We start from the raw sequence: 26688 nt of genomic DNA on the forward strand, positions 1-26688 counted from the left end.
TTTTTCTGGAAGGAAGGGAATTTTACCTCCACCACCACCTCCTCAAAACACGCACAAAATGAATGTCTAAATGCTGATTAAGAAGAAAGCAGATACATTAATAAGCGAACATGTTAAAATGATCTATTATATTATGCTGCTTGTGTGTACATAGAGTATGGTTATTACTGGACACCCACTTTTAAAAATCGACGTGGTGGTTTTTATCTGGGTGCAGAAGCATGAGATCTAACCTGTCTCCTAACAATAACCGGTAACCTATAAGACATGTAGGCTATCACAGCTATTCCCACTGTCCTGAGCTACTGTAACTAATCTAAAAGACTTCCTTTTAAGCAAATGTGCAGCATTTTCCGGAGAAACAACATCATACTAGCCTATTGCTTTGAATTTTACATACTATCTGTCTTGATTATTAAATATGGTGCCCTTAGGTTTGCATGGTTCCACCAACTTCTCCATCAAAAAGGAAAAGGAAGGATCATTGCTAAACAGTCTCCACCATTGTTGATTTGTAACAAGAGCTCCAGAAAAGAATAGTCTTGATCTAATTCAGGTCCTGTCTATGATTACTACTTTCATGTTATCTCCAACAGCTTGGAGAGAAGCAGTAATGTGTGAAAGCCAACTGTTCATTCTTTTTATAAATACAGAGGGCTGTTTTTGTTTTTTGTTTGGGGGGACTTTTTGGGGGGGTCATCTACATGATCTAATCATATCTGGATCTTTTTCCTCATGTCATCTGTTATTCTCTACTGCAACCATAAAAATAATGTGTAACGTCATCTGAGTGCAGGGGAGAAAAAATGAATCACTGTGAAATGCTATTTTGGTTTTGCCTATTATTTTTACCTTTGCATTTAATCAAAATAATGATTTCTCTGATTTAGTTCAATATATTTATCCCTTTTAACTTAATATTAAACCAATAATACCAAAGTGAGAGTATATCTGTCACTCACTATTCAATTTCTTTAAGCCTTCAATGAATAGTGAAGACAGGAAATTTTATTGGGTTTATAGTCTAATTAAAAAACAACAGGCCTACCCTCTGAATAGCTTTTCAACAGTCTTCAACATTTTTTTAAATGCTGATCTAAGCTTAAGATGTTCATTAGTAACTCGTTAAAGACTTAGTTACAGTCCAGTGGGTGAGTTCTGAATATAATGATAGAATGTGTGTATAAATGTGTAGGCTCATAATTAGAGAAACTGTCACATTTGGGGATTAAGAACACACAATGCGGTCTTTGAAAACCACTATGGAAAGTAAGTGACCCCAAGATGGTGTTGTACTTCAAATTTTGCTTACTATCCAGGTCATTTGTGTTTTTAGTTCTAATTCCAAAAGGTATGTTTTAATGACCACATTCTCTCAGGATTAAATGTGTGAGGCTTTGTGTTAAGGCCTTTCTATACATTATTTTATTTGATCCTCATACTATAACAAAGTAGGCCTAATTAGCCCTTTAACAAGTAAGGAAACTGTGAATCAAATTAGTTAAGGTCATGTTCCTTGAAGTAACAGAAGTGGAATTAGACTCTGAGGTCTGACATCTCTCACTTCATTCAATAGGGGCATGCAAATTAAGATTCTAAAAGCAGCTTAGATTGGGGGATACTGTAAACTTCAGTTTCTGGTCTTCCTGTAAATATTACTTTCTAAATATATTGACATCTTCCTCCATTTATGGTTCCTTAAAGCTGTAGGAACTGTTCAATATCAGCATTTATGAATCATGTATTATCTTTATTTAGCATTCTCCTAGTCTTTTCTGCTCAAATAGTAATACTCAGATAAGCATAGTGTGCTGAAATAATTCAAAGTTGCTAGGATTCTTGCCATATGAAACCTCAGGTTTTCTTCTGTTTCTCATCTTTCCTTGTTTGCTTGTTTGTTTGTTTGTTTGTTTGTTTAAAACAATGAGTGGATTCAGGGAGTGCCATGTTGGCTCAGTCAGTAGAGCATCTGACTCTTGATCTTGGGGTTGTGAGTTCCAGCCCACACTGTGTATAAGACTACTTTAAAAAAAAATAAAGCTTTAAAAAAATACTAAACCTGTGATGTGAGTCCAAAGGTCACTATTATATACTATATAGATTTTTTTTAAAAGATTTTATTTATTTATTTATTTATTTATTTGACAGAGAGAGAGAGAGAGAGAGAGAGAGGAGCACAAGCAGGCAGAGGGGCAGGCAGAGGCAGAGAGAGAAGCAGGCTCCCCACTGAGCAAGGAGCCCGATGCGGGGCTCGATCCCAGGACCCTGAGATCATGACCTGAGCCGAAGGCAGCGGCTTAACCCACTGAGCCACCCAGGTGCCCCACTATATAGATTTGATAGACATAATGAATCATATAACTTTCTTGAGATGAAGTAAAAGAGGCAACCAGTAGATTGGAGAACATATTAGAGAAAACTAATCTATGGAAATAAAATGAAAGACTCAATATTTATAGTATAATTTGAGCAAAGCCACAAAAATATATAAATAAGAGGAGTTCCAAAATCTGCAAGGACAAGAATTTGGACTAGAACAAAAATAGAAATACTTTTGGTCATCATGATTAAAGCTTAATGTTCTTTATCATGTTCTTAGGGAAGAGTAATTGGATACAACCAGAAGAATCCAATTAATTACCCTGATGTTTTTATATAAGTCACTACTATACAATTCACATATCAGAGGAAATTTCAATCACTTTCAATTACTAGTTTTTGTCATAATAAAAGCCTGATCTAATGACCTACTGAAATTAAATATGGTAAGTAAAAGGGAAGGAGGCATGAGGCTGGATAAATGGCATAAGATTTCAAAGTGAATGTAAAGCAGATGAGATTTAAGTGGGTAAATCCAGGCAAAAAGCTTTTCTTAGAAAATGCAGTTGAAAAAACTCTTAACTCTATTTATATTCTAACATTCTCTGGCCTTTTCTAATAAGAGATAGTCCTATAAAGAGCACTCAGAACTTAATAATAAGCAACTTTTAATTATTAAGAAATGATTGAGTATTTCTCCAGTAAGGTCTACAAATGCCCAAGGAACACATGAAAAGAAGCTCGATATCATTAAGCATTAAGGAAATGCAAACCCAAACCACAATGAGATACTACTTCACCTCCACTAGGATGACAAAGTGAAAAAGACAGGAAATAGTAAGTGTGGGCGAGGATGTGGAGAAATGAGAAGCTTCACATTTCTGTCTGGAATGTTTCACTGTGAAACCACTTTGGAAAACAGTTTAGTAGTTCTTCAAAATGCAAAACATACAATTATGTGACTCAACAATTTCATTTCTATGTGTACACCCAAGAGAAATAAAATCCCGTCCGTGCAAAAACTTGTACATGAATTTTCACAACCGCATTATGCAGAATAGCCAAAAAGTAGGAATAAGCCAAATCTCTACCAATGGATAAACACAACGTAGTATGTTCAGACAAAGGAATATTATTTGGCAATTTAAAAAGTACCAAGTACTATTACATGCTATGATGAGGGTAAATTTTAAAATATTCTGTTAAGTGAAATAATTGCGTCACAAAATATCAAAAATTGTATGATTCTATGGATCCAAAAGGTCCAGAATAGGCAAATCCAGAGAAACATAAAGTAGATTAGTGATTTTCAGGGACTGGAGAAAGGGGAAATCAGGTGTGACCACCAACTGGTATGAGGTTTCTTTATGGAGGACTGATAATAGACTAAAATTGATTATGTTGATGGTTGCACAACTATGCAAACACTCAAATCCCATGAACTATATACTTTATTTTTTTTTTAAAGATTTTATTTATTTATTTGACAGACAGAGATCACAAGTAGGCAGAGCAACAGGCAGAGAGAGAGGGGGAAGCAGGCTCCCCACTGAGCAGAGAGCCCGATGTGGGGCTCGATCCCAGGACCCTGGGACCACGACCTGAGCCGAAGGCAGAGGCTCAACCCACTGAGCCACCCAGGCGCCCCTGAACTATATACTTTAAATGAGTGCCTTGTTGGTATGTTAAATATATCTCAATAAAGTTGTAAAAAAAAATCCCTCCATTTATATATTTAAATATATATATTAGTGCTTTAAATCCAGTTTTATTTAAAAGCTACATGGTATCTTTTATAAATATCTTCTTTATCACATGAGGAGGACTATACCTTTCAGACCCCTTTATATAGATATAGTTATGAGGCAGAGTTTTAATTAATGGAAATGGCAGCAGAAATAATTTGAATTACTTCCAAACATATCCATAAAAATTTCCCACTAGAGTCTCCACAGTGATCATTCTCCCTTCCTGCAGACTGAAATGGCAATGACCCTCAAAATGACTTTGGAAGTTTCATGCCATTAGACTAGATCTACGTATAACCGTGATAGCAAAAGGATGACATCCATCACTATTTCCCACCATACACAAATACCCTGATCAGAAACACCCACCTGCCTTGGCATGCTTGGTGATCAAGGAAACGTTGTCTGGAAGCCATTATCAATTTAGGAATATACTATGATTGCAGCTTACTTTACACTTTATTTGATATACTACTCAAAAAATGGACATTAGAGTAAATAACACAAAGAGGTCTTCCTCCAGAATTTTTATAGTATATAATTTGAAATACACACACACACACACACACACACACACGCTGTTGATCTGATCTCTACTTAACTACTTCTGAGGTATCATTCATATCACAGTGCAACACAGACATATAACCTGCAGTGCTACTTCACGGATCTCATTTTTACAGTTGCCCAATTTGCCTAATTTTGAGATTTTTATCTTTAATTATCTTATATATGTATAATTTATGATTTATGATCAGTTGGGTAAGTCACTTCCTATCACTTTTTTCATTTATACTATTTTTTTCTTATTGAATATCCAATACATATATTTAAAATAATTCTGTTGAATTTCTACATAAAAAAGCTCATGTGGATACTCTGAATTCAGTTGTGTAAAAATCTAGAAAAAATAATTTGGAAATATTTGTCCATGTTGCTGTACTCAGTCTTTTCATCTATGAACACAGTATATTGCATTGTCTTCTTTTATAACTCCCAGGAAAAAGTTTTAGACTTTTTCCTCATAAAAGTTCTATATATTTCCTCCTATGATATTTCTTAAGTAACTCATACATTTCATTGCTATTTTGATTCAGATCATGTGTATGTGTGAATCGTACATCAGAACACAAAATATTCTTAATTCTGAGAAAGTTTATCTTTCTTGAATTTTCTGAATACATCATTATGCCCTTGCAAATAATACCTCAATATATGAATAATTGTTCGTTATTATAGTAGCCTAAACTTGCAGAATTTCAAACAACTGTATTAATAGCAAGCAAGCAAGGGTGCATTGATAATTTATTAATATTCATTTAAGATAGTTACTAACTAATCTAAAACAATTTTTTTAACTTTCTATTTCTTAAGAGATTTTCTTCTAGAGGTACAAAAATAAACTCAAATTTTATATGTAACTATGTTCCTTTACAGTTCTATTGGTAATGGCAATATATCAATGACTTTCTCTGTTGAGCTATCAATATATGGGTTAGGTAAACAATAGTTCTTCATATGATACAATGCTATAATTTTTAAAAACTTTAAATAGAGTACACAAATGTCTACATTTTAAGGTTAAGTCAAAATGAAAGACAAATTTTATTTCTAACATTATTCCATTTTTTAAAAAAATATACATATACATGACTGCAAGAAAAATCTAATAAGCATTAATATTAATTATGTCATTGGGTCATGGGATTATTGGATTTTTCCTTTCTGATTTAAGTTTGTATGAGGAGAGTTACTTTGAGAATAAAGTAGGTGACACTGATAATGACAAACAAAGAGATATATGAGACTATGTACTTGTATCTTACCAGTAAGATACAACCTTGACTTTAGGACATCCAAATCACCACAAACTATGTGTAGATTAAATAAACATAGAAAGTTTACCAAATGTCATTATGAGACCCTATTTTGTACAAGGATGTGTATCCATTACTTATGTAAATAAAGCTAGCATATTTTTCTGGCAAATCCCTAAGTAGTCTAGCTTACTTGATCAAATCCTTCATTTAAGACAGATTTTGTTGATAGGAAGACAACTTTCTGTATTTAAAAAAACTAATTCTGCCAAGATGACAATAAAAGGGAAATATAGAAATAAAGCAAAAATGTAATTATTGATAAAATGTAAGGTATTTGTTTTCAATTTATCAATTAAAAACTCAAAAAAAGTAGAGAATGAATGAACCCTATTTTTCAACAGGGTCTTATTCTGAACTGTCAAAATAGATCATAATACAATATATTGTCTCCTATTTACATAACAAATCAATGAGACTTTCAACTGTTGCATTTCAATGTTTTGAGTGGTCATTTAAGAACCATTTAGCAATGAGAATGGAGGAAATAAATACATGAAAAACATATTATGGCAGCTTATATGAAATTATCCGTGTGAGAAAACTTATTCTTACATTGAGAATGAATGTAAATAGTGATGCAAAGAAGAGGAAAATAAATAACTAGATACTTATATGTTATGTAATCCAGTTTTTTTTTAATTCACTCTACATCAAGCATACAATTACCCTATTGCAGTCCTAGTCTATTCCAAGGCAAAGAAATAGAAACAATAAGATATGATCCTAAAATAGATATAAAATCTGAAAATAAGAAAAAGCTATTTTGCTCTCAAAGTATATACATGTTACTCATAAAGTATCAGTACAATAAAATTCACCTATAACACATTTTGCAAGTGCAAAAGAAAGTTATTTTCCAATTGCTAACCTGCATACTGAGTGTGTAAGGGAATGTTTCTCAACATATTCTTACAAAGGAAAAGCTATCAGCCATGCATATTTGTGGTTTATATTGTGATATTAGAGATTATGGTTAACTTACAAAATAATGTATTTTGAAATTCAGTACCAGGTGGGTAATGCTGTTGGATGTGTTCACCGTAGCCTCATATATCATGACCATGACAAAGATTTTTTTTGTATAACATATCTGACCATAAACATAGTGATATTACTGGGAGTATTACAAATTATCTAGGCTGACAAACATGAACATTCCAAAGATGATTAATTTCTAAAACTAGTGAAGTTAAGCAGAGCTTAGAAGTCAAGCTGACTTTTTCACAATCAATAAAACATGACTTCATAAAGAGAATTATATAGTAAGATGCCATGTGGTGAAATGCACTTTTCTATTTTCTCAAGCTTCACATTTTATTAGAAGTTTAAAAAATGTGTATTATTTTAAATCACTGATACATTAAATGGTATTATAACTGTGAAAATTAAGATTAATAATAAAATGCAAATTACACAAAAACATATAATACTAAATATATATGGATATGATTAGCTGTTTTGTCCCTGCTAATGGCTGTTTATTATAATCAACTCTTAAACATAATAAAAAGCAGGTTAGCCTATAAAGTCCACAAATATATAAATACACATGCAACTTTAAAAAATAAACTTGCAGGGAAAAAAGTATGCATATGGTAGTTATAGAAGAAGTTTTTAAAACCCCACTTTTTAATCCAAAAGTATCATAAAATATATTGTTCCCCTTTACCCACAGTAAGTTCTAATTATCCTCTGTTTTCTATCTCTTCAACTGTGACACATTTCATAAGTACAATTTAAATAAGAGGAGATATAGTTAAGATATCTGAGCACCCCAACCACCTTTTCAACTCCCAACTCATTGTGGCTTGGGTACTAGATCTCCTAGCCCATATATCACACTGGACATTGGTATTCCTTTACTAACAATCACAATGAGCCCAAGTGCCCAGGTTATTATTGGATTATTGTTCTCCAATTCCCTTCTTTTCCCTTGGTCCCAACCATATCAACAGAACAAAAAAATCCTTTATCTTCGTGCAACATTACATTAGTTAACAGCAAAAACCTGGCCATCTGCTTTAGTGGTTTCTTTTTACTTCTGCCAGTTCTCATTGCTTTACAGATAAGGGTTTTATGGCTGTACAGGAAGGGGGCACAGTCATGGAAAACAGAAAAAGAGAAATACGGAGGTACACAGAGACATAAAATATGGACAGATAAACATAGAACCAGAGACATTTCCAAATTTAAAAGTTGTGTATATATACATATATGGTGTGGACGTACTGATTAAGTTTGTTTTCCTAGATCAAACACTGGCCAGACTTTCTAGGAAAATATGGAGATTATCCAACTAACGTAAACATGATTCAATATTAATTCTTTAGCTTAGTTTCTAATTTTGCCCATGTGAAATCATGAACAAAATCCATCTCTGATAATTATATTACCAGCTATATACTACTATCACTGTTAACTGTATACTTGCATCACCGACAGTTATAACTCTATTATTATATAGAGAGAATTATGCACTAAGCCTTCATACATACTGGCTTGATAATAATTTTGAACAGAAACTAGTGTCAAGAATTTACTGGAAAAAATCTTAAATGCTGAGGTTCAAGTAGAAAAAAATTTATTTCAATTCTCACAGTAAGAATCCAGGGAAGTAGCCATTTTCCCTATCTAATGCTCAGAGGGTTAGCTCCATTTCCAGGTAATTAGGGGTGGGCAAATAAAATATAAGGAATATTTACAAAATGCCAAACACTATGTTAGAAGTTATGCATATATATTATTCTATCTACTTCTTCAAATAACTTTGCATGGAATAATTGTTCATTCTTGCAGATAAAAAGTAGGCTTACAAAATTTTAAGTTACCCTTAGTTCCTTGAGGGATGAATTAAAATCTTTTGTTTATTACCATATCTTGAGCAGCTAGCACAGTTTTCTGGCTCACACTGGGTGATAATGAATATCTGTTAACTAGTTTACCAAGTAACATGGTTACAGAACTAGTAGGTGACAGAGCTGAAATTTTATCTCAAGTCTGTAAGACATCAAAACCTCATCTGTCTGTGCTCAGAATACAGGAGAAAAGCAGGTGATCTGCATTTCTGTTTCACCTTCTCCCAAACAGCCAGAAGCATTGAAATGGGATTCTCTGCAATGAAGAAAGGCTTTGATAGTCATTGCTTATCTATGGGCAGTAAGACCAGAGCTCAAGAAGCCAGGCTCTTCATTTAAATCTCCTCTGGGTCTCTGTGTTACTTCGGTCAAGTTCCTTTACCGCTCATTATCTCAGTGTTTTTATAATAAAAAGTGATAACAATAGTAATAGTAAATAATATTAAACCCATGAGAACTTGTAGGGATTAATTATACCAATACATCTGAAGTTTATGGCCACAAAAATCAGTGGTCATCATTATTATTTGCTCTGGAGAAAAGAGCAATTCAAGTCATTCCCAGGTAAGTTAATTCTCTATGGTCAGGGGTGCAAACAAAGAGGGACATCTCAACAACAGAAGTGAAGGAGATGCTACCGGGGATGTGTTTTGGAAAGAGCATGTCCTTCTGTAACCGTGACATCATTTTAACTCAGTTACCTATAAAGTTTCAAGTTATGTGGTATGCCTTTAAGACAGGATTGTTAGGGACTCTAAAAAAAAAAGTCTATCCTGTAAGATCAGCACTGATCAGAGGTACATACATTCCTTTAGTTATGAGCAAGCTGGGTCCCCAAAGGCTGTTCATATGAAGCCTTCTATTTATAAGTCCAAAGTGGTATCACAAAGGCAGTGGAGAAGGCCTTCTATAGAAGGCAGACAAAATGGACTTGTAATTTTTTGGTGCGAAGTTTTAAAATTCCTATTCAAGGTAAGAAGGATAAAGTTTATAAATAGAAAGCTGCTATATTGTATAGCATAATATGGTTCAAAGTCAAGATAAGATAAAGGAGCTCACATACAACAGAAAAGATTACTCTAGCCAAAATATTTTTTTATGCCAAATTTCTAGTTGTTCTAAGAGGAGTTTTTAAATGCTTCTCAGAATTCCTTGGAGAGAGAGGATGTGTGTGTGTGTGTGTGTGTGTGTGCGCGCGCGCGCGCACGTGTGTGTGTGCGTGTGTGTGTGTAGGGGGGTTTCTGATTATCAAAAACAAACAAAACAGCTCTCATGATTAGCTAATTTCTGGTTGTTATAATTTATTAGAACAAAAATAAACTAGAGAAGCAGATAGTACAATGAAGGAAATTAGCTTGTTCAAACACTGACTCTTTGTCATGTACTGTGCTAGATTCTCAAAGTATGCTATTTATTTAATCCTCAAAACAACCTTATGAGTGAGGCATCTTTATAACATCAAAACCTAATTAGAATAATCTTTAGATATACAGATAATTAGAAAAACACTTGTTTAAAGGGACATAATTTTTTTTATTGTCTCTTACCACAAAATGCTACATGTACTCAAGTACATGGAAGTAAGTGCTCCATCACTATATGAATTAAGGAAACACTCTGAATTCTTTTTTTTTTTTTTTTTACAAATTTACATCATTTAAAACTGGATGGTTAAATTGTTTTACTTTAATTTCTTTAAAAAAGAAGTACCTTATATTGTAAATACTTAGAAAAAATGTGTTAAATCAGGAAAACTTTAGAAGAAAACATCAAAAGACACAGAAGGTAGTTTATCCAGTTTTTATAATGACAGCAAAATGTAATTCACATTGAAATAAGTGTATGGGCCAAATTCGGAATTGTATCAGTGATAAACTATAGTAGATTTTTGTAGTCAATTAAAAAAACCAAAAGTGAGCTAAAAGAGCCTAAAATCTGGTCTCAGGTACTTGCTACATCCTAATATTCTGAGACCTCCAAAGCAGTGCCAAAGAGAGCTGTGTCCCTTTCTTTGGCATCATTACCATTAATGTATGAGGTAGTGACTATATTATACCATTTTCATCTAAGTGCAAAATCAATGATGATTAGTAGAAAACTTTAAATTGTCAGTAAGAAATATAAATGTAGACTTTGCCAGTTGTTAGAAAGATTCAGTGAATATTATACTAAGTTGTACATAATTTATTAATTATTTTTTATAAAATTTGCAAAGATCTAGCATTTAACTATCATATTTGTGTTATCAATACTGAAATGTCTAAATGAACAAAGTATATGGTTTTTTATGAGTTGATTAGCATGTTTCAGTAAAATTACCTTTCAGCATACGTTCATATCACTTTGGCCTTTTTTTTTTCTTGCACTAAAATGCATATATATGAAAAAAAATTCTTATTTAAATGAGCAGTTTACTTTGTATTCTGTGTATTAAAGATGGAAAAGAGTAGCCAACACTGAAAGCTCTTAAAAATAACAAAGAATTGGCTATGCACACATTTCAAAATCTACTTTCAGAAAACAAACTCAAGGTTGTATTTATTGCAGCTGATGGTACATATTATGGCCTTTTAAATTTAACTTACTTTTATGAATATATCATAGGCAAAAGCTGCTAAGGCACTGAGCAGATTTAGAAGAAAGGACCTAGTGCAAATAGTGACAACATAAAGCTTCACACAAAAATCTAATTAAAGGTCTTACCTTGAATGATTGGTGCAGTAAGCACCATGAAGACTAGTAGCTGTGATGGCCACATGGTTGTGTATCAGGGCGTGAGAGTGCCTCAAAAGTGAGTGTTCCCAGCGTGAAATGAAATAAGTGTCTTTCTGGTTCCTCTTCTGTATTCCACGACCGATGATTAAAAAAAAAAAAAAAAAAAAAAAAAAATCCCACAAAAAAATTTCTCAAAAACAAACACCAATATCCCAAATTTGAATCCTGCAAACAAGGAAAAAAGAATGGGTTATCAAATACAAGTTTTCTCATCTGAATTCCTTGACGATGACGATTTATTTGCTGACTAGAACATCTGTATAACCTTCCTCCCTTGTTCACATTAATTTACACAGGCATCATATAGAAAAATGATTAAGTAACCTAAAGGACAATATTTATGCACGTACCACATAGAGTTTATTTCTCAACCCACAAACAGAATGAAATAAATAATTCAGTCTCACTGAAAATATTAATATAAATATGCCATACCAATTTAGATAATAATAAATTAGTAATTGATTTGTATAATTTGTAAATCTGTATAAATAGAGTTGGGCCTTCCTTTGTATACACACTTCTCACAAATACAATTTTTATAAATATTAGAACAGTAAAAATAAAAAATTCATTCATTACCATTATTCTAAATTTAAAACAAAATTATATGATTCTTACTTTCATCCCAACCCCTAATATTCAATTCAGAAATTATTCTATGTAATTTGACATATTACTTTTCAAAGCATCCTTGTAAGTTAATCTATGAAGATCCTAGATTTATGTTAATTAAATATGCTCAAACAAGGCCAATTCATTCAAAAGGGGTTTATTGAGTGCCTAGTGAAATAGGGCTAGGAACACAAGAACTGAATAAAATATGCAAACTATTCTCCAAGACATTACAATTTAAGATGAGGAATGTTGCTCAAATTTTAAAAAATACATATAAGACATTAAAAAATATAGCCTAAGAAACTTACTTTCCTGAACCTAGATGTCCATCAACAGATGAACGGATAAAGAGGAGGTGATACAGACACACACACACACACACACACACACACAGGAATACTATGCAGCTATCAAAAGAAATGAAATTTTGACATTTGCAACAATGTGGATGGAACTAGAGGGTATTACGCTGAGCAAAATAAGTCCATCAGAGAAAGACAAATAGACAATCCCCCTGATATGAGGAATTTGAGAGGCAGAGTGGAGGGTTTGGTGGGTAGGGAAGGAAAAAATGAAACAAGATGGGATCAGGAGAGAGACAAACCTTAAGAGACTCTTAATCTCACAAAACAAACTGAGGGTTGCTGGGGGGAGGGGGAGTATGGAGAGGGGGGTTGGGGTTATGGACATTGGGGAGGGTATGTGCTATGGTGAGTGCTGTGAAGTGTGTAAGACTGATGATTCACACACCTGTATACTTGGGGCAAATAATACATTATATGTTAATGGAAATAATTTTTTAAAAAAGAAAGAAAGAAACGTACTTTCCTGAATCAAACTTACATGGCTGCCTTCTCTTAAAGACTGCACAGATTTATCTTAAGAAGCAGAACTACTGAAGGAGTATGACCCAAATTTTGAGGATGTCTTTTATAGTCAGCACCTTTAAAACAGATCAATCAGTACAAACTGGGTTGTTCTCCTTCCCTTTTCCCATTCCCTCTCTGTCTCTGTCTCTTTCTCTCTCCTGGTGATATTAAAAACAATTTCATATTTTGAGTATAAATTTTAAAAATTTCTGGAAAGGGTTATACAAAATAGTGATAGCTTACTTTAGAATCCATTAATAAACCTCATTCTGATAAAATAAATGCCAAACATTTCTGAAATACGTGCCTTAGTTATAAGGCAAAATTACACAGATTTATGTGAATTTCTGGCATTGTTATTTATTGCATGCTAATTAAAAAGACAGATTCTGGAGCAAGACCTCCCAATATCAATTACTAGCTCTACAGTATTGTGACCTTGAGCAACTCATTTAAGCATTCAGTGCCTCAGTTCCCTCTGTTAGTGGAGGGAGTAATATTACTTGATATGACTATATGACATTAAGTGAGTTAAAATTTGGAATGTTGAATTCTATAAAATACCTAAAAATGTGTACTTCCCTGAAGGGTGTCTAGCACATTAAGTGTTATTATATCTTAACAAGTATTATACATCTCATTAGTTTTTTATTTTACCCTACTGATTCTTTTAACATGTATGTGTAAGGAGCAAGATCATTCAATAATTTAGCTTAAAAATATTTTTGAGTCACTATTGTATAAACCGGCTCCAAGAACACTATATCTGAATACAACAGATTGAAAAAAGTTTTAGTCTCACAGGCACATTGTAAGAAAATGAAGTTTATAACAGACAATCTCATAATATTTTACTTTCACAAATAGGAAAAGTTTTGATGAGGGAAAAAAAGTGGTTGAGATAAAAGAGAAACTATGTGGAAAGGAATCTTGTGAAATAGTTTCATCTCACTTTTTTCTTATGCACACTCTGACTTACAAGAAATTAATCAGAACTTCTTCTTAATTGCCATAAGTTTGTAACTCTTTCCAAGAAATAACTTTTGAAAAAAAAAAAAACGCTAATTTAAAATAGCATTAACATACATGTAATAATTAATGGACATTTTAAAAAGGATACTAAAAAGATTGATACATCATCCAGTAAACAATGCCTCCATACTCTCAACATTCAGATACCGTGTCTTTTCCTACCTCTATGCCCATTGAACAGGAGGGTCAAAAATAAGCATTAGATGTGTGTATGCACGTAGACACACACAAACATGTACATAAACATACATAAATATATACAGAACTACTTTGCCACTGGAAATAATTCTGGGCAGCTAATAGGTGAATTATTTATTTGTTACCTAAAAAATATATACTAAAGATTAACCATAGTAGATATTGAGAATGCAGATGATGTAGAACAATTTTTTCACAACTCACACTGGAGTGGGAAAAACAGAACATAGGAAATGAAGTCACAAGATAAAGAGAAGAATAAACATAATTTGAGTACCTATCATATGCCGAGCAGTGTTCTATATATTATACAATCATCTGATTTAATTCTCCATACAAATCTATAAAGCAGATAATATCATCTCATGTTTACTGAGGAGGAAAATCAGAAATGTTATGCAGCAAGAATTTCAAACCAAATGTCTGATTCTAAACCAATGTTCTTTGCTCCTTCTATAGTAGACATAATTAAGAAAATATAAGAGGATAATCAAGGGTATCAATTGTGCAAAAGAAGGGGACAATGTAGCAAGTTTTCAAAATAATACTTAGGTGTTTCTTAAAAATGTTACTAGATTTTGAGGAGTGGAGGACATGGAACCGTATGGATATATTAGGTAGGAAGAGAGGGACAAAGAGAAAAGAGAAGACATGTTTAAAAGGAAACCAGGCTCATTATAACATTGTATCCTTTGGAGGAAGAGAGAAAGTTATTTCCATAGTGAAATGTGAGTATTGCTATCATGAAGTCTGGTTTTGGTGAAATCCAGAAGAGATTATTTCATATGATATGTATTTCCACAGTGATGAGACAGTGAGAAAAAGCTACTTTATAGTAAGGGTAAGAAAAATGAAAGGAGAAGAAAATGCATATTATTCATAATAATGATTTAAGATACCACAATAGGACATAAAACCATTTTCATATCGAAGTTGGGCATAGGAATTTGTTTTCTTGATTATTGTGTAAACAGAGCTGGGGAAAGGAAATGAAAAAGGTAGAAGCTATTATTTAAAGATGGTAACATGTTCTTACATTCCAGCATCACCGTCTGGCTACCATTCATACACAGCCCCCAAATAATGTGTTAATTTGGGAGTACATTTAAGAAAATTGCAATAGGGGCGCCTGGGTGGCTCAGTGGGCTAAGCCTCTGCCTTCAGCTCAGGTCATGATCCCAGGGTCCTGGGATCGAGCCCCGCATCGGGCTCTCTGCTCCGCAGGGAGCCTGCCTCCACCTCTCTCTCTGCCTGCCTCTCTGCCTACTTGTGATCTCTGTCTGTCAAATAAATAAATAAAAATCTTAAAAAAAAAAAAAAAAGAAAATTGCAATAATTAAACTACATAAATTTTAATGGAAAATTTCAAAGATAAGATTGCTCATAATACATGGAAAGATAAACCATTAATGTTTGAATGCTAACATTAAAAAAATACCAGAGAACTTTCTGGGATTTTTTTTCCTAATTTATATGTTATTAACCACCAAAACAATCAGTTTTACATAAAAGGGATTTCCACTGAAGACATTTATGAAACAGAGTTCAAAAACACATAGAAAAGAAAAACCAAGAGAAAGCATTAGACTGATTAAGTCACATAAACAAGAAAAATACTCATAAAAAGATTTCCTAATGACATGAAGCATTTAACAAGTCAACTTCAAAATACATTTCCATCTCCAATAAAATTTCTTTCACCGTCTCTATGAACTACGCACTGGGCTCACACTATGAGATCAAGGAGGAGAGTGACAAGAATTCTAAAATGTAACAGCCCTTTTAAAACCCCTTGCAGTAAAATATAAATGCTAAAAGGTATATTCACCAATAATGACAGTGCTGTGCAAAATGTGGTATGTGTTACATGAGATGCTCTAGGAACAGAAAATGAAAAGCTGTCAGATTTTCCTTGCTAAATGCAAGGGATTCAAAATTACACCTGACACAAATTGATGATTGCCACAAGGGAGGGAAGTAGGTGGGTAATGGGCACAATGGGCAAAAGGGAGTGGGAGATACAGGCCTCCAGTGATGAAATGAGTTAAGTCACAGGGATAAAAGGTACAGTACAGGGAATATAGTCAAGGGTACTGTAATAGTACCCTTGTATGGTATAGCGTTGTATGGTGACAGATGGTGGCTGCACCTGTGGTCCGCATAGCCTAACATAGAGACTTATCCAAGCCCAGGTCTAGGTATACGCACTCTCCTTGAGAATTCTATAGCTGAACAATGCACACTAAAATAATGTGAGGTTTCATAAAGAAGAATTTTCAGTTTCTCATGTTTCAAATGTATGACTCATGACACTAATTTCCAATAATAAATCAACACACTAATGTTTTAAAAATCATTCTTGAAAGATGGCATTTCTAATTTTTATCAAAGATTACCACAATATGGCGAAAGTTTTGCCTGTTACCCTGTTAAACTTGCAAGGAATATATTCTAGTGCAGTCCTTGATTAGGTACTCAGGTTTAGACTTCCTCAAACAAAACTACCAAACTTCATTGCTCTTCAATTATTCAAATTTAAAAAGTGAGGTTGATTAAAGTATCCTAATTTACATTATTAATATTTAAGATTATAATTATGAAAGTGTGTGATTTGACTGAAGATTCACTAGAAGTTAAAAAAAAAACACAACATGGAAAGATATCTACAAGTATTTTACGTAACTAAAGCCTTTTCTCATAAACTACACAGAAAATCCCTTATTTGTTAGATTTAGACCAACCTGCACTCACATCTAATACATTATACTGTGAAAATATTTGAACTTTTGTTATTGCTGAAACAAAAGTTCTATTAAATTTAGGGGTACCTGGGTGGTTGTAGTTGGTTAAGCAACTGCCTTTGGCTCAATGATCCCAGGTCCTGGGATCAAGCCCCACATCAAGCTCCATATTGAGCCCCATATAGGGCTCTTGGCTCAGCGGAGAGCCTGCTTCTCCCTCTCCCTCTGCCTGCTGCTCCCCTTGTGTGTGCTCACTCTCTTTTTCTCTCTCTCTCAAATAAATAAATAAAATATTAGAAAAAATAAACTTAAAACACTGATTTTATTTTGGGGAAACTCTCACCTTAAATTTTAGTGTCATAATTTGTATTTCCAGTTTAAGTTTTTGATATACACATTTTAAATCATATTTAAAAGATTTCACTTTTATTGTATATTTGCTTCCTTTCTACACTCCAAATAGATATTAGTATTGCAATCTGAATCCTATTCATCTTGGAATTATTACTTTCAGTTGAGCTACTATTAGTCACATTTCTGTAAAATAATTTACTCTCAATCTATTTCCAAGGAAAATGGCATTTTATTATTATACCTTTCACCTCATAATAATCTAGACAAGATACTAAATCCTTTTTGTAATATTTGTACATTTTCCCAAGTAACATATGTTCACTTATCACAAATTTTGTTAAGTACAAACTTTATTCCATATGAACTTTATAAATTTCAATTAATCTATGTTTTATTTTGCCTATTCACTTCTTTCTGTCATACAGGACTCTGAGAGGTTAATTTTTATATGTGTTTGGCACATACCAGATGTGTCAAATGCCATGTGACTATTTAATAATTAATTGGTTTATGCTCCTACAACCCCACTGCTAATTATAATACAGGAGTTTCCTATTTAACATAATGTTCTCCCTTCATTCCATATAGGGAAATCATAGCTATTAAATCAAGGGAAAAAATAAAAAGAACAAAACAACCTTATATAAAAATGTTTATAAATGTCACTGGAGTGTTATCTGTATTCTTCCACAGTTAGTACATGGATTTGGACATTTGAATTATTTAAAGTTATATTCACTAACAAATCAAATATTTATCATGATCATTCTCCAGAAATTATCTTTTTATTGATATAAAAATCACATATGGAAACTTATGAAAAGTAATATAAATATAAAGAAGATTAATCTAGCTATTTTATCATCTGTCACTACCTTAACAAGTAACTATCTGTCACAGAGCATCTGCGTAATCTGATTTACATACACATAGCTCACTATGTTTATAAATAAGAGCCATCCACTGTTGCAGAGAACGGGGGATCCTCCTACACAGCTGGTGGGAATGCAAGCTGATGCAGCCACTCTGGAAAACAGTGTGGAGGTTCCTCAACAAGTTGAAACCAGAGCTACCTATGACCCAGCAATTGCACTACTAGGTATTTTCCCTAAAGATACAAATGTAGTGATCAGAAGGGGCACATACACCCCAAAGTTTACAGCAGCAATGTCCATAATCGCCAAATTATGAAAAGAGCCTAGATGTCCATCGACAGATGAATGGATAAAGAAGATGTTATAAATATACAATGGAATATGATTCAGCCATCAAAAATTGCAATCTTGGGGCACTTGGGTGGCTCAGTCATTAAGTGTCTGCCGTTGGCTTGGGTCATGCCAGGATCCTGGGATCCAACCCTGCATTGGGCTTCCTGTTTAGAGGGAAGCCTGCTTCTCCCTTTCCCACTCCTGCTGCTTGTGTTCCCTCTCTGCTATGTCATTCTCTGTCAAATAAATAAATAAAATCTTTTAAAAAAATGAAATCTTTGGACGCCTGGGTGGCTCAGTGGGTTAGGCCTCTGCCTCTGGCTCGGGTCATGATCTCAGGGTCCTGGGATCGAGCCCCGCATCGGGCTCTCTGCTCGGCGGTGAGCCTGCTTCCCCCTCTCTCTGCCTGCCTCTCTGCCTACTTGTGATCTCTCTCTGTCAAGTAAATAAATAAAATCTTTAAAAAAAAAAATGAAATCTTGCCATTTGCAATGACGTGCATGGAACTAGAGGGTATAATGCTAAGCAAAATAAGTCAATCAGAGAAAGACAATTATCATATGATCTCACTGATAGGTGGAATTTAAGAAATAAGGCAGAGGATCATAGGGGAAGAGAGGAATGAATGAAACAAGATGAAACCAGAGAGGGAGATAAACCATAAGAGACTCTTAATCTCTGGAAACAAACTGAGGGTTGCTGGAATGGAGCTGGGTGGGAGGGATGGGGTGGCTGGGGGATGGACACTGCGGAGGGTATGTGCTATGGAGGGTGCTGTGAATTTTGTGAGTCTGATGAATTGCAGACCCGAACCCCTGAAACTAATAATACATTACGTGTTAATAAAAAAAGAGCCATCCATTGTAACCAAAAAGAGCCAAGTGTTTTTGATAAATATTAATTTAATAAGATTGGAAATTATATTTCACCTAAAGCATTTAGTCATGCATAGATGCTTAGATGAGAGGCTTTAACACTCATTATTCAAATTTAAAATTGTAAGATTTCAATGATTTACTTGTATTGCATAATCATAGCAGATATACAGCAATGCTTCATAGTGTATGTCCTATGAAATGACAGATGACCTTTTCTCTCAAAAGTGCCTTTCCAAAAGCAGTTCTACATGGAAGACTCTTTCTGATATGGATGGAAACTCTGTGAAACAGTTAACTCTTAAGGAAAAGAAGCAGGGCAGCAAGATGAGAGAGCAGACTATAAGACGGCTTCCCCCATCACAATCCTATAATATATTGAAATATTTGGTGTGATCATCACTGGGTAGATGCAAAAAGAATTTTATAGGAGTTTAGACTGAGTATAATACATAATTTAAAAAAAATGTCAGGTATAATTGACAGTTTCTGAAACCTCTACGTATTGTGTTTCTTTTCAAGTTTTCTTGGTGTTTGCTGAAAGGATCGCCTACTATCTTTTAACCAAGAGAGTACATGTGAGCATACTATTAGCTTTGGTCCTATTGATCATATTTTTATTTATTTACTTACTTTTAAAGATTTTATTTATTTGACAGAGATCACAAGAGGCAGAGATGCAGGCAGAGAGAGAGGAGGGGAAGCAGGCTCCCTGCTGAGCCACCCAGGCACCCCCATATTAGTTTTTTTTTTTTTTTAATTAAACACTTTGTCTTAACATTTTGACTCAGAAAGCAAAAGCACTGCTATAAAGTTAAGGATTTTTCTGTCTTTATTTATGAACTCAAAAGCCATTATACTACAACATTACTAATAAAAAAGTACTTAACCAGCAAGTGGGTTGGGGGTTGGGTTAAATAGGATATGGGATTAAGGAACACACTGGTTGTGATGAGCACTGGGTGACATACAGAAGTGTTACGTTAACTACACTGTACACCTGAAACTAATGTAACACTATAAACTAACTGGAATTTAAATACATACTTAATAAACTGAGGTACTTTGGTGGCTCAGTCAGTTAAGCGTCTTACTTTTAATTTAGGCTCAGGTCATGAACTCAGGGTCCGAGGATCCAACCCTACGTTGGGCTTTCCCCTTAGCAAGGAGTCTGCTTATCTCCCTCTCCCTCTGACCCTCCTCCTGCTCTTTCTCTCTCTCCCACACTCAAATTTCAAAAAAACTTAAAAAAAAAATTTAAAGGGGCACCTGGGTGGCTCAGTCGTTAAGTGTCTGTCTTCAGCTCAGGTCATGACCACAGGGTTCTGGGATCGAGTCCTACATCGGGTTCCCTGCTCAGTGGAGACTGCTTCTCTCTCTCCCACTCCCCCTGCTTGTTTTCCCTCTCTTGCTATCTTTCTTTCTGTGTCGAATAAATAAATAAATTTTTTTTAATTTAAAAAGAAAAACAAAATAAAAAGTTTACATAGATTAAAACCAAAACAGAACAAAAGAAAAGACTCGGAAATACTCAAAAAGAAAACGTGATAGCTATGTGGATGAATTACATATCCTACTGATATTTGACTGGTCCTACTATGTTTCATAGAGGGTCCTGTGTTTTTAGCCACCCTACGGCATGTGCAGAATCTTGAATGTGTTCTTTTCTCATCTTTGAGCCTCCTTTCTCTTTCTTATAACTTTACTCATTCTTCAAACTGCAATTAAACATCTTTTCCTGGAAAACTTCCCTTTCTTCTTCCTTATACTCTGACTGCCTAACACTGGGCCAAGCACTAGGTATCCAATAAATTTTAAAACAACCGATAAATGATATAGGGATCAATGCTAGTGTTGAGAAAATTCTCTTCTTTTCCATTGGAGAAAGGCATTGGGAGGAGACATAGTTTCACAGATGAGGAAAAAAGGGAATACATGAAGAATATAAAATTCTTATACATGAATTCACTTTTAGAATCACATAAAAATTGAGTTTCTGATAAAAAAAAGCTGGAACAAGGTGAATATTCAACTACATATCTACAATTGTGTGTGAGGTACTAAATTATTTGCATCAAAATTTTTTTACAAAAGTATTTAACTATAGAGTAGCAATAAGGAGCTGAATAATTTAGTAATAATACTTTCTTAAATAGTGCTAGATCCCTTTGGAGACTCAGGAGACAGATACATAATCATCTTATGCAATATTTTCTTAAAAATATTGAATTCAATCTACCTACACATGTATTTCTTTGGCAATGTGTACCAAGAGATCTTCAGTGAATGCAAACAATATAAACTATTTTTGGTCGTAGAAGATATGCCATATATATAACATACACATATGTTATATATATGGCATGATTTTTGCATTATAGAAAGGAGAAGAAAAGAACAGGAAGAGAACAGTGCAGAGGAAGGACAGAGAAGGAGAAGAGATAACACGGGAAATACAAATAATAAAATATAAATCTAAATATCATAAAGAAGAGAGTTTAAAAAAATAGAGGAAATAATCAAGCTTGGAAGATCCGGAAGACCTCTGAGAAGAAAATGGTAATTGTGCTAGAATGTGAAGAAATGAGTAAAATGAGTAAGATTTCACTAAGTAGTGACTGAAGGATGAACGTTCTGGGTTAAGAGTTGGTATGAAAAAAGTTAAATATGATTTTTTAATACTTAAAGGCAAAAATCAAGTTAATACATAAAATTCACTGCACGCACTGTCTTTTAAGAAAGAGTAAATATTTGGGGGCGCCCAGGTGGTTCAGTTGGTTGATCATCTGCCTTCAGTTCAGGCCACGATCCCAGGGTCCTGGGATCAAGTGCCACATCAGGCTTCCTGCTCAGAAGTGAGTTTGTTTCTTCCTCTCCCTCTGCTTATTTATGCTTGCTCATTCTCTCTCAAATAAATACAATCTTTAAAAAAAAGAATCAGTAAATATTTTTTTTTTAATTTTTAAGATTTTATTTATTATTTGACAGACAGAGATCACAAGTAGGCAGAGAGGCAGGCAGAGAGAGAGGAGGAAGCAGGCTCCCGGCTGAGCAGAGAGCCCGATGCGGGGCTCGATCCCAAGACCCTGGGAACATGACCTGAGCTGAAGGCAGAGGCTTTAACTCACTGAGCCACCCAGGCGCCCCCAGAATCAGTAAATATTTATAGTGAATATGTTCCCCAAATTTTTATAATCCTCTATATTGCTCCTAAACACTCGAACATTTTGTTCTGAATTTAATTTGTGTAAATGATCTCTGGTTTGAAATAAAGAGGTTGAGTTAATAGAGGTATTAACTGAAATGGAGATATTACATGAATCATTAAATTAATGAACTACTACTTAGATAGTACCTAAGATGATACCACACAAAGATAATGCAGTCTCCACTTTTCAAACTTGCCTAGGACTGCTTAGTGGCTATCATGCTATTTGAGATCAAATGCTGATTCCAGAGAATCACTACACTTTTAGATACAATGGTACTCTCATACATTTGGCAATGCATTACTACCAAATAACAAACTATAACTGTATTATTTATCTTTATAGATGTTTATTTTATACCATTGAAGTCAAATGCAACCTGGAAGAAACTTCACACACACTCTGTATGTATATGGCTTGACTTAGAACTGGACGTGGCTGTATTTTTCTTAATCCTTTACTACTGCATAAAAAAAAAAAATGTAAGCTCCTGTCTTCAAGTATTAAATACTACCTAAGTCAGAGCCATAAGATGCAAAAAGAATAGAAGGTACAACATCAACTTTGGAGTGGGAAAAATGCTAAGTCTTCCCTCTTCAAACTATGAGCTCTATGGCCACAGGCAGATTACTTCAAACTTCTATACCCTAATGTTCACATCTGAAATTAATCCATATTCCACCAGGTGGTTACAAGGCTTAAATAAAGGAAATTTTATTTTATATACATATATACATATGTATGTATATATGTATATATAATCTATAAAGATTCTTGGCAAGAGTCAACATTCAATAAGTGGAAAAAATCTTTCTTTTCATTTAATAAAAGGTTTTAAATGCAAAAGCAGGGTTATAAATGGTAAATGAGATTATATTTGGAGGTGAGTAGTACAGAACATTTGATACAAGTTTGTGAGTGCTTAAGCAGGAAAGTGGTAGGATGAGAAGGTACACTAGAAACACTGCTTTTACATTAAATGGGTAGGGGTATATAGAAGAAAATGGAGGGGAAAGAAAAAATACCTTAGGTTAATGGTGTCCATGACAATGTTTGCCAGAGTTAGTATGGTGGGAGTTTGCAGTGACCTACAAGTCAAGAATTGTGATTTAAAATATAGATTATTTGAAGAAAGTTAAGACAATAATTTTTCAAGTTGTAGAAATACCACGGTTACGTGTTTTTCAAGGCAGGGAGGAAAAATAAGTCAGGATGGGAAATAGAAGGAAAAAACAGAGAAGGGGCAGAGAAGATACAGGAAAAAAGTTAATACAACTGGAAGCAGGAATTGTAGTTTAGAAATAAAACTGCATTTTCCTACTACTTTTAGTCAAGCCATTCCTCCCTCATTTCTTCCCCATCTCCTCCACAAGTTTCAAAGAGGTCAGAGCACAGAAAGACTTGCTTGTATTCAATTATTTTTTTTCTTAAGTGTTACATGCTTTTACTACACTTTTCAAGCAAGGAAATGCTAAATCTCAAAACTCAAAAACTAGCAAATGACTTTTCTCACTGCTTAAGGAAAACACCTCCTTATAATTATATTTCAAACACAGTTTGATGCTATGTTAGAAAACAAGTAATCTAGGAAGGTGATTTTAATAAGAAAGTTCTCTAGAGTAAAAGTCTCATGTAATTGTCTTTCAGATAATGTTATAATCTAATAAGTGTCTATTAATGTTTAGGAACAAATTTGGATTTAATGAACATGGCTATTTTTGGCTTTAGGGCAGCATATCATTTAACCATGAAACAGATTGATGTTTTACACAGAATCATTTTCTTGAGAAGTGTCCTTGAGTTAACCTCTTCCCTGAGATCCTACAAAGAATTTGACTGAAGTCTGTTTCCAACAGGCTCCGAATACGAGAATATTTGTTTCCAGTGATGTGTGCAATTGGAAATAAAATAAGTTTGAAAATAAGGTAAGTAAAAATAATGACATTAAAGCAACTGGTTTGGAAAACAACTGCTTTAAGTTAGATCAAATTAAAAAGTAGATCTTATACTCTTTCCATGTATCTGATTTGTAAAATAGATCCTTTACTTCACTTTTCAAGAATAAAATTACAGTTGACTCTTGCACAAAGCAGGGGTTGGGGGCAATGATTCTGTGCAATCAGAAATCCAGATATAACTGTGGATCCCTCAAAACTTCACTACTAGTATCCTTACCAATAACATAAACAGTTAACTTATTTTTGCATGCTGTATGTATCATACACTGTATATTCTTATAATAAAGCTAGAAAAAAGAAAATATTAAGAAAATCATAAGGAAGAGAAAATATATTTACAGTATTAAATTGTATTTATTGGGGAAAAAAAAAAATCCATGCTTAAGTGGACCCAGGGCAGTTCAAGCCCATGTTGTTAAAAGTCATCTATACTCCTAAAAATCTCAACTTTTTATTATCAATATTAGCTGTTAAATGAATGAAAAAAAAAAAAAGTCTGAATGAACATGGCTATTATTTAAAAGAAAATCAACAATTCCTTTACAATATGTCATTTATGATTAGAATCAAGGATTGATTTTTATGTTTCTAAGAGAAGCTGAAACCAGGAAGGGCACACAAACTATACTTAAAACATTCAGAATATAAAAAATATCTACTTCAAGGTAAATAATTCCATTTCTAATAGGAGCATGGGAATCTATTCCAAATCCTACAGTGCAGCAGGCAAAACAGTCCTGCTCATAACAATAAACACATACTGAGCCCTTATATATTAGGCACTGTCCTAAGAGCTCTCCACATATTAACTCATTTCACTGATTTTAAATATAAACATTATTGTTATTCTTATAGAAACTCTAAAGAAGGGGCCTATTATCATACCTACTTAACCAATGAGGAAACTGAGGGACCAAGAAGTTAAAGAGCTGGCTGAGGTCATATAGCTAAAAATGAACAAGCCCAGATTTACATCTGAACAGTCTAGACCTGTGGCTTGTGGCTCATTCATGTGATCCTGCCATGTCTCGTCATGTTCACTCATCACGGATTCCACAGCAGACCTACTAGGAGCCCGCTGTTGGTGTCCCCCCAGAGTTCACATGCTCAATCCTAATGTCCAATGTGATAGTATTTGTAGGGGGAGACTCTGGTAAATAATTAGGTCACAAGAATGGAAGCCTTAGGAATGGGCTTAGTACCTTTATAAAAGAAACCCCAGAGAGGTTTCCAGGCCCCTCCATGATGTAAGGTTACAGAGAGAACCCAGCTGTCAATAACCCAGAAAGTGAGCTATCACCATGCTGGCACCCTGATCTTGGGCTTCCACTCTCCAGAACTGTGAGAAATAAACTTCTGTCCTTTGTTAGACTATGGTATTTTTGCTATAGATTCCTGTGCTAACACAACCCTGTATGTAAATGTAAGGTACTTTTAGTTATGCAAGATTAGTGTTTAATTTCATTCACCTCATTCATTTTATTCATCTCATTCATGAGATGGAGAGCTAGGATACATCCAAACTTCAGATTGAGAGAATCATGCAAGCAACAGAAACCCTTCATTATCTTCACTGTTAAATAATTCCTACCTAGCATCATGTATGTCTTTGGTACATTTGAATAGATACCAATGACCATTTCATTCATGCTTTTTTTAGGATGACTGAGGGGTTGAGACCACAGACTATATTATATATTAGGTGACTAACCCAGAAATGATGATCCGGGAGGTTCTTAGGTGCCAAGCAAGTGCTTCTTAAATTATACAGAAAGCTGAAAATAATCAGGGAAAAATAAATAAATAAAAAGATATCTCCCAAATAAAATGTTGAAGACTTCAAAAACTATCAATCTCATTCCAGTCAGCATGACTATTAAATTCATTTAATTAAATTTTTCCCAAAAAGGGAACTGAATGTTACTGAGGGCCGGGGGTGGGGGGTGGGGAGGAGGAATACCACCACCAACAAAACACCAGATGTATCTTCAAATTGTTTGTGACTTTGTTAGAATTGTTTGTGACTTTGTCATACTTATTTTAATGTCC

The 26688-nt window shown here is 34.0% G+C and overlaps 1 protein-coding gene across 1 annotated transcript in view; it reads right to left on the reverse strand.

The window, feature by feature from the left end:
• The window catches only part of ADGRL3 (adhesion G protein-coupled receptor L3), a 792227-nt gene that overhangs the window by 484116 nt on the left and 281423 nt on the right, over nt 1–26688 (reverse strand). Inside the window, exon 3 of the mRNA XM_032849431.1 lies at nt 11506–11742. Within this exon, the coding sequence (XP_032705322.1) occupies nt 11506–11560 (55 nt within the window). The 5' untranslated portion in view covers nt 11561–11742. The remainder of the gene's footprint in view (nt 1–11505; nt 11743–26688) is intronic.

Source organism: Lontra canadensis, unplaced genomic scaffold (genome assembly GCF_010015895.1).
Source record: "Lontra canadensis isolate GAN:19392208 unplaced genomic scaffold, GSC_riverotter_1.0 scaffold1, whole genome shotgun sequence".
Lineage (NCBI taxonomy): Eukaryota > Metazoa > Chordata > Mammalia > Carnivora > Mustelidae > Lontra > Lontra canadensis.